The following is a 9,831-nucleotide window of genomic DNA, read 5'->3' on the forward strand; positions in this document are numbered from 1 at the left end:
GCATACGGGCATACCTAAAACAATTGTCAACTCGTTGCGTAATGGTTCACATATATCTCCCCATATATTATATATATTTCAGATGCAATGTAAAGCACATCTGGACATGCGGAATTATACAGAATGGTTGAACACATTTAACTGTGTCTTGGGTATATTTTTAGATGCACGACATATGTAAAATTAAAAAATATTTCTGAGGGATTCTTTGATGAACAACTTGAAATCATACGCGCATTCTGATTGGTTTGTCGTATTTTCGCACATAACATCCATCGTTGGGGGGACGAGTCTTCTTGCAGGTTACGGAAAGGGGCGAGTGGTGACGAATGGTCCGGACCCCTATTGTAATACAGGAACATCAATAAATTAAGAGATCTGTGAAACTATGATCAGTACACAATGGTCACACCAAGAATATATACACGCTTCACGCATTGAGCACTGTTCCAACACATATATCCACACACATATAGCAGACTCCTTTCACAAGACCTTTCTTCTTCTTTTTGTCGGACACATTAAATGTTATACTGTTCTTGTCACAATTGGTATTCTTTTGGACCCGTTTTGCAAAGTTTGCCTTCCTTCGTGACGTCTAAACCTCATTCGGCTCCGCTCGGTTAATCCGCTACCTACTTCGGGTAGCAATGCGTAGTTATATTGCGTGAGTAAACTGTAAACGCCAGATCCCGCCGAATGTAGTTCGCAGGGCACCATGGCCGTTTTAAAAGACGCGTTATTCTTCTGTGCTCAATAGAAATTAGCTATAGACATTCATTTGAAGACAAAAAAAACAAAACGGAACAATTTGAACAGGCGTATTAGGATTATAGATGTGAAAAAAATAGTTCCAATACGAAGACCAGCTAGCGCTGGTCGAGGTCCAGTGAGACAGGCCGAGTGGTCACCTCGGAGACAGTCCGTTAATGATCCAGTATATGTCCAATAACACTTACAGAGATGAGAATATAAAGCATCACTACATTGATGAAGCCACTTTGTCCGCCATTACACATATCTCTGTCGTCACAACACTGCCGTTTGATACAGCCAAGCACGTGGTGGTTCTTCTTCATTGCGCAATCAGAAAACTGGTTTTCCGTGACGGGTACGCATGGCCCAGCAGAGCATGTCCTTACCACAGACCTCTGGATGACGCCGGTGTGGTTCTGGTCCAAAGAATATTCCACTTTCTGGAAGACAACAGGACAGGCATTAAATATCAACATGATAAGATGTACATGTCTTAGATGCGACCATTTGATATTTTGATATTCTTGATTTGGGTTGGGAAGATTTTATCCAAACAAACTAAAGTGTCCCAGCTCATGCTTGAAAAAAATAGTTATATTTCAGACTGTTTAAAAAAAGAAGAAATAAATTGCCTTTGTCCCAGCTTATGCTTGAAAAAATAGTTATATTTCAGACTGTTAAAAAAAGAAGAAATAAATTGCCTCAAAAACTACTCATTTTTGCAAAATGTCTTTATTTAATAATTTAGGTTTACAGTTTTAAATTTAATTATGTCTGGTCTTGCAGCTGTAGCTGAAGAACATATCCAGTCAATATCCATGGCAACAACAATATCATCATTTTGGGGTCAAGTCAACAACAGTCTCACCATGTAGGGGCCAAGTCAAACAATCTCACAATTTAGGGGATCAAGTTAAACAATCACTCCATGCAGCTGCAGAGGTCAAGTCAAACAATCTCACTATGCAGGATCAAGTCAAACATTCTCAAAATGTAGGGGGTCAAGTCAAACAATCTCACCATGTAGAGGTCAAGTCAAACAATCTCACCATGTAGGGAGTCAAGTCAAACAATCTCACCATGCAGAGGTCAAGTCAAACAATCAAACCATGCAGGGCCAAGTCAAACAATCTCCCAATGCATGGATCAAGTAAACCAATCTCCTCATTCAGGGGCTAAGGAAACCAATCTCATCATTCAGGGTCCATGTAAACCAATCTCATCATTCAAGGTCCATGTAAACCAATCTCATCATTCAGGTTCCATGTAATCCAATCTCCTCATTCAGGGGCCACATAAACCAATCTCCTCATTCAGGGGCCATGTAAACCAATCTCCTCATTCAGGGGCCATGTAAACCAATATCATCATTCAGGGGCCGCCAAGCAAACCAATCTCATCATACAGGTTCCATGTAATCTAATCTCCTCATTCATGGGCCACATAAACCAATCTCCTCATTCAGGGGCCACGTAAACCAATCTCCTCATTCAGGGGCCGCCAAGCAAACCAATCTCATCATTCAGGGGCCGCCAAGCAAACCAATCTCATCATTCAGGTTCCATGTAATCCAATCTCCTCATTCAGGGGCCACGTAAACCAATCTCCTCATTCAGGGGCCATGTAAACCAATCTCCTCATTCAGGGGCCACGTAAAACAATCTCATCATTCGGGGGCCAAGTAAACCAATCTCATCATTCGGGGGCCAAGTAAACCAATCTCCTCATTCAGGGGCCACGTAAACCAATCTCCTCATTCTGGGGCCAAGTAAACCAATCTCCTCATTCAGGGGCCAAGTAAACCAATCTCCTCATTCAGGGGCCAAGTAAACCAATCTCATCATTCAGGGGCCGCCAAGCAAACCAATCTCATCATTCAGGTTCCATGTAATCCAGTCTCCTCATTCAGGGGCCACGTAAACCAATCTCCTCATTCAGGGGCCACGTAAACCAATCTCCTCATTCTGGGGCCAAGTAAACCAATCTCCTCATTCAGGGGCCAAGTAAACCAATCTCCTCATTCAGGGGCCAAGTAAACCAATCTCATCATTCAGGGGCCAAGTAAACCAATCTCTTCATTCGGGGGCCAAGTAAACCAATCTCATCATTCAGGGGCCACGTAAACCAATCTCATCATTCGGGGTCCAAGTAAACCAATCTCCTCATTCAGGGGCCACGTAAACCAATCTCATCATTCAGGGGCCAAGTAAACCAATCTCCTCATTCAGGGGCCACGTAAACCAATCTCATCATTCAGGGGCCAAGTAAACCAATCTCATCATTCAGGTTCCATGTAATCCAGTCTCCTCATTCAGGGGCCACGTAAACCAATCTCCTCATTCAGGGGCCACGTAAACCAATCTCCTCATTCAGGGGCCAAGTAAACCAATCTCCTCATTCAGGGGCCAAGTAAACCAATCTCCTCATTCAGGGGCCAAGTAAACCAATCTCCTCATTCAGGGGCCAAGTAAATCAATCTCATCATTCAGGGGCCGCCAAGCAAACCAATCTCATCATTCAGGTTCCATGTAATCCAATCTCCTCATTCAGGGGCCAAGTAAACCAATCTCCTCATTCAGGGGCCACGTAAACCAATCTCCTCATTCAGGGGCCAAGTAAACCAATCTCATCATTCGGGGGCCGCCAAGCAAACCAATCTCATCATTCAGGTTCAATGTAATCCAATCTCCTCATTCAGGGGCCACGTAAACCAATCTCCTCATTCAGGGGCCACGTAAACCAATCTCCTCATTCAGGGGCCACGTAAAACAATCTCATCATTCGGGGGCCAAGTAAACCAATCTCCTCATTCAGGGGCCACGTAAACCAATCTCCTCATTCAGGGGCCACGTAAAACAATCTCCTCATTCAGGGGCCACGTAAAACAATCTCATCATTCGGGGGCCAAGTAAACCAATCTCCTCATTCAGGGGCCAAGTAAACCAATCTCCTCATTCAGGGACCACGTTAACCAATCTCATCATTCAAGGGCCACGTAAACCAATCTCCTCATTCAGAGGCCACGTAAACCAATCTCATCATTCGGAGGCCAAGTAAACCAATCTCATCATTCAGGGGCCACGTAAACCAATCTCATCATTCAGGGGCCACGTAAACCAATCTCCTCATTCAGGAGCCAAGTAGACCAATCTCCTCATTCAGGGGCCAAGTAAACCAATCTCATCATTCGGGGGCCAAGTAAACCAATCTCCTCATTCAGGGGCCACGTAAATCAATCTCATCATTCAGGGGTCACGTCAAACAAGCTCACCATGCAAGAGCTACGATCAGAGGCGCAGGTCATCTTCACGGCTTTATAGTTTGCATCCGGGTCCCCATCACAGTTGTCGGCAATGCATTTCCAACACTTGAGGGAGGCTGCGCACTCAACTGGAACAAAATATGACATAAGGGTAAAGGTCACTTCCGTTTGGAGACACGACTTCCAAGTTAACCATTAATCACACCCGCTGAACTATGTTTGGTTATGACAAATTTGCAACCAACATAATCAACCATTTTTGTGGAGGCCTCGGTGGCTGAGTGGGGTAGATCGCAGTTTTTGAGTGTTGTTTTTAGGTGCCTTACTCTGATAGTGTGGGTTCTAATCCCGGATGGGACTCAACCCAAAAAAAGGACTAGAATGTGTACTTTACTAAGAAAGTGTTATACGAAATATAACATTTGTAACATTATCAACGTTCCCAAGATTCATAGTTCAAGTCAATATATCTCTAATGATTTGTTTGTTTTGGGATCGGTAGGTTAAGTGAGAAGTTTAAATGCTAATTTTGTTAAAGGGGCAGGGTATTAAGTATTTTACGCTAATGTGACTACTTACTTTCTTTAGAGAAAGCTTTGCTTTTATTCTCTTTGTAAGGTGATTGCATTGACAAGAAACTATATATAATGCTTTGTCGTTTAACGCCGCACTCTGCAATATTCCAGCTAAATGACAGCGTCTGTAAATAATCGAGTCTGGACCAGACAATCCAGTCATTGTGAACATCGACCCACGCAATTGGGATACGATGACATGCATCAACCAAGGCAGCGAGCCTGTCCACTTGATCCCGTTAGTATTGCCAATTTGGTAATACCCTCTATGGTTATGTACAGTTTAATATAAAAAAAAGTATTCCCGCAGTGAAAGCATTTTCAGATTTTTGATTGCCTGGATGACAAGACGCGTAAGATTGATTGGATCCCATTTCTATGTTTCATGGCTTGATATTTAATCAATAGACGTATCATATTAAAAATAATATTGAATGGTTTGAGTTATGCCCCGGAAACGAAACGTGACGGACGGGCCACGTTTCCACATCCCCTGCAAAACTTTATTTGGGCGGTGCATAATAAGAACAAAACATTTATGTAAATGTGCATGTTTTGTTGTTTGTTTGTTATTTAACGCCGCACTCAGCAATATTACAGCTATATGACGGTGGTCTGTAAATTGGGTCTGGACCAGACAATCCAGTGACTGACATCATGAACATCGATCCACGAAATTGGGACACGCTGACATGCATCAACCAAGTCAGTGGGCCTGACCACCCGATCCCGTTAGTCGCCTCTTACGACAAGCATAGTCGCCTTTTACGGCATGCATGGGTCTAAATGTGTATGTAGAATTATGTACTTTAGAATACAGCGAAATTTTGCAACAATGAAGTTCGGTTCATGTACTCGAATTACTACTTCCTTGTTGTCATCCATGTTTCATATGGTATAACCCTACACTTGTGTATTTTTCGTCATTCACTTGCTGCTCAGTTAAAGACTTTACTTCAGGTTTCAGCGGTAGCACAACTCAGATTACCTGACAATTCTCATTTTGCATTTCTCGTGTCTGGGGTAATTCAATCACGATATATGGCTTATAAATCCGGGCCTGATGTGATGAATATATTAAACGTTATGTAATATGCACGTGACAGTGCAGCAAGACAGGAATGATCAGTTGACCAGATGCCTAAATTACCTTTTTAATTCGAAGACAAAACTGTGCTTCAGTTGTGTTGATCAATGTAACAATACGCCCTTATACAATCAATAAAAAGCGACAAATGCGCTTACAGGTGGCGCAGCATAGGTCGCGAACTAGTCGAGATTTCTGGGAAAATAGCAATAACAAAGGCAACATCCCCTCCCGGAGAATTGCCAGAGATCAGAGCCCCTTTAAGTCAAACAAACACCAAAGCCACAACTAGACTGTTCTTATATTACTTGTAAAATTGATCTGTGGATTTCGTAGCAGTTCAAAACCTCAAATGACATACATGATTTGAAATAAACGTTACGTTTGGAATTCCAAGTCGTCGTTCAAAACGTGCCTGCATGCATGCAGTATAGGGCTTATACGTCACTGTTAATATGCAATAAGTAAGTTATATCACGGGCGGCCAATATGCGGAAGCAGGCGGGTTTCTGTTCGAGACAGTAATACTTTCCGATATAAATGATTTTACCCGCAAAACAATTTGCATGACTCCCTCATTCCCCCGGAATATTAAACGACTCGTCCCTGATCAATTCTGAGCAATGTGTGTAGCATCACGGTTCAGAGAGGGTGCCCCAGATGTCTGCTTTGTCAGCCATACTGAGGTTATTACACATACATTGAAGCTGCTCAGTAGGTTGTATTGATATTTAAGGCTGTATCACAATATGTACATGACTTGGTACTTAACTACCCATCATAGGGAATTGGAACGAGCATGGGGAAGTGTAGGGACGAATTAACTGAGGAAAGCTCACATTTAAAAGACACATTAGGGGGAAAATCCATATTCCTATTTTGAGTCCGTTTTGTTATGTAATAAAGATAGTTCTATTTATTCAACATTCGGCAGGCTGAAATATTATGTATCCTACATGTAGTAGTATCACAGACGGGTCAAGAATTGGGGGGAAAGGATGGGGGTGGGGGATCACGTCGGGGGACCCCCCCACCCTAGGATGGGGGTGGGGGATCACGTCAGGGGGACCCACCCACCCTCTGGATCTGTCTGTTATTATGAGTACACGCAACAGATGGGAAGCTAGGAAGTGACTATAACGTTCGTCACACACACACACACACACACAAACCGTATCATGTGTAACACAGAGAGGGAGTCGTATCTGTATCATGTGCCTTATGAACGCAGCCGGACACGACAATAACACCACTCGGCTGGGTTGCGATTATTAAAACGAGGCTGTTTAGACTAATGTTTACAAATTCACTTACAGGCCATACGGAGACGGATCCCTTCGTAATCAATCCCCTCACTGAGATAACGAATCGACCACTTTCACATGACGCTGTATTTCAGGTGATATCAGTATGACTAACGTACAGCTTGAACCAAACATACACTAGTTGTGACCCACTCGAGCTGGATACACCGATGTGCTTGAAACTGACAAGTTGGTGCGGAAGTTTGTTCGCTCGCTTATCCAAGCTCGCCAGGTCACATGCAAGTTGATGAAACAAACCAAGGGCTATATATCGTGTATTCACCTACCTGCAGACAAAAGCAGTATCATCCGACAAGAAAAGAACATGTTGATGGCGTTAGTGCATTGGTCATGTGTACAGCGGACAGGAACTTGAGACGAATCCACACATAACGTCACCACACTGCTTTATTCGTTGTATCTAGACCGTGAAATATCGGCTCAAAATAGCTGCCTCCGGTTCTCGCTCGTGTGAAATGTAAAGCCCTATTGCCGCGATGTTGAGTGCTCCTCGCCTGTGTGTGATGTACACCATCAACAGCGCTGCATGATTGCCCCGTGTCCGTTGCTCTTAATGTTGCAATTAACACGATTATTAAGGACGGCTCCAACTTGCGTGCCAGTCGGTGAAATTGACATTCCTCGTTTAAGATCAAACGGGATCTGTCGAAGTGTTTGTGCATGGCGTAGCTCGATGAAAAGTTCCACCTCGTGGCTCCATGCGAGCTATCAAGAATTTTACGAGCTTTGGTTAATTCGATAGCAGGTCTGAAAGCCTGGAGAATTAACATCGGGAATATCGTGTTTTACCAAACTAGACTTACTTTTAGCCTCTGAAATGAAAATACTTTAAGGCTAAGCATTTTTTATTGTCTTTTAATGTGTAATCAAACAGCCACGAGCGTCGCTGGAGGCTGAAGCACTTAGTCTCTTATTCAGAACCTGAAATATTAATATCCGAAATCTCCAAAGCAAGTCGTCGATACTTTAGCAAGTCTAGATTTCTTCTGAAATTGAATAGGTTTTCTCGGCTCTTTTCTAATATCTATTAGGGGCGGTCGGGTAGTCTTGTGGTTAAAGCTTCGTTCGTCACACCAAAGACCCGGGTTCGATTCCCGACATGGATACAATGTGTGAAGCCCATTTCTGGTGTCCCCCGCCGTGATATTGCTGGAATATTGCTAAAAATGGCGTAAAACCATACTCACTCTAGTTTCTATAAGAAGAGAATTTAACACCTAAAAATGATAGTTTAGCTTGAGACCTAAATTGAAGATTTCTTGAAGACATGCATCCGTGGGATGGTTTTTCTATTTTTGTAATTTTAGTTTTTTATTTGCGTGCGTGGGTGCGTGCGTGCGTGCGTGCGTGCGTGCGTGCGTGCGTATGTTTCAGGGACTGTACATACAGGAGTCTGCCTGGAAATGTGTGTACAAATTGTTAACATTTCCCACGTGACCAAAATTTTATGTCCACATTATTATTGATTATTATTATTGGGTATTTTTAGTTGCGGGACAGATTTTGTCTGAAATAGCGAAACATTTCGAAAGTTAGTGCATTACCTACATATATATTTCACGCTGTCCGTTGAAATGCGTCCATTATAAAACGTGACATGAATCAATGAGCATGTGTTCGAATCCCACACTCACCTTGAGTACGCATGATCCTTGCTTGGTTGGTTTGTTGGTTTGTTGTTTAACGCCGCACACAGCAATATTCCAGCTATATGACGGCGGTCTGTAAATAATCGAGTCTGGACCAGACAATCCAGTGATTGATATCATGAGCATCGGTCCCCGCAGTTGGGATCGATGACCGTGCAACAACCAAGTCAGCGAGCCTGACCACCAGATCCCGTTAGTCGCATTTTACGGCAAGCATGGGTTGCTGAAGACCTATTCTACCCCGGAACTTCACGGGTCGCCTGATCCTTGGTATGTCAGCACCATGACGTGCTGGATGTCACTTAGTGGTGACGTCTAGGACCCGCATCACTTGGGGCTTACAGACATATCACATCCAGCTGACACGCGGCGTGACAGAACTGAGTGTACAGTTCACAGCATGCTCCGTAACACAAGTCACTCACTCTCTCACTCAGGGTATACTTTACGTATTCGACCTAACAGATAGACTTGCCAAAGTAATGAAGACTTACGTTTGAGTTTTACGATAATGCGGATTGTATTCGTGTTTTACGATAAGGCGGATTGGGTTGGAGTTTTTCGATAATGCGGATTGTGTTCGTGTTTTACGATAAGGCGGATTGCGTTGGAGTTTTTCGATAATGCGGATTGTATTCGTGTTTTACGATAAGGCGGATTGGGTTGGAGTTTTTCGATAATGCGGATTGTATTCGTGTTTTACGATAAGGCGGATTGGGTTGGAGTTTTTCGATAATGCGGATTGTATTCGTGTTTTACGATAAGGCGGATTGGGTTTGAGTTTTTCGATAATGCGGATTGTATTCGTGTTTTACGATAAGGCGGATTGTGTTCGTGTTTTGCGATAAAGCGGATTGCGTTGGAGTTTTGCAATAAGGCGGATTGCGTTGGAGTTTTACGATAAGACGGATTGCGTTGGAGTTTTCTGATAAGGCGCGTTGCGTGTAGTTTTCCGATAAGGCGGATTGCGTTGGAGTTTTCTGATAAGATGGATTGCGTTGGAGTTTTACGATAAGGCGGATTGGGTTTGAGTTTTTCGATAATGCGGATTGTATTCGTGTTTTACGATAAGGCGGATTGTGTTCGTGTTTTGCGATAAAGCGGATTGCGTTGGAGTTTTGCAATAAGGCGGATTGCGTTGGAGTTTTACGATAAGACGGATTGCGTTGGAGTTTTC

The 9,831-nt window shown here is 43.2% G+C and overlaps 1 protein-coding gene across 2 annotated transcripts; it reads right to left on the reverse strand.

Annotated features, from left to right (window-relative positions):
• Positions 1 to 207: 207 nt before the first annotated feature.
• On the reverse strand, positions 208 to 7,674 carry LOC124144321. Of its 2 annotated transcripts, none has more exons than XM_046513677.2 (3): positions 7,272 to 7,674; positions 4,028 to 4,146; positions 208 to 1,196 (listed from the first exon to the last, which is right to left on the reverse strand). In XM_046513677.2, exons 1-3 carry the CDS (start codon positions 7,309 to 7,311, stop codon positions 927 to 929), a joined length of 429 nt encoding a protein of 142 aa, XP_046369633.1. In that variant the 5' UTR covers positions 7,312 to 7,674; the 3' UTR covers positions 208 to 926. The 2 variants fall into 2 exon arrangements, with proteins under 2 accessions (XP_046369633.1, XP_046369634.1); XM_046513678.2 differs by lacking the exon at positions 7,272 to 7,674 and adding an exon at positions 6,995 to 7,130.
• Positions 7,675 to 9,831: the final 2,157 nt, after the last annotated feature.

The sequence above is a fragment of the Haliotis rufescens genome, unplaced genomic scaffold (assembly GCF_023055435.1).
Source record: "Haliotis rufescens isolate VD_foot unplaced genomic scaffold, xgHalRufe1.0.p SCAF_37, whole genome shotgun sequence".
Lineage (NCBI taxonomy): Eukaryota > Metazoa > Mollusca > Gastropoda > Lepetellida > Haliotidae > Haliotis > Haliotis rufescens.

Coding starts and splice junctions, on each gene's coding strand:
- LOC124144321 (XM_046513677.2), bottom strand. CDS start 7,311: ATGTTCTTTTCTTGTCGGATGATACTGCTTTTGTCTGCAG. Junction 4,147..7,271: donor GATACTGCTTTTGTCTGCAG/GTAGGTGAATAC, acceptor ATTTTGTTCCAG/TTGAGTGCGCAGCCTCCCTC. Junction 1,197..4,027: donor CTGATCGTAGCTCTTGCATG/GTGAGCTTGTTT, acceptor GTTGTCTTCCAG/AAAGTGGAATATTCTTTGGA.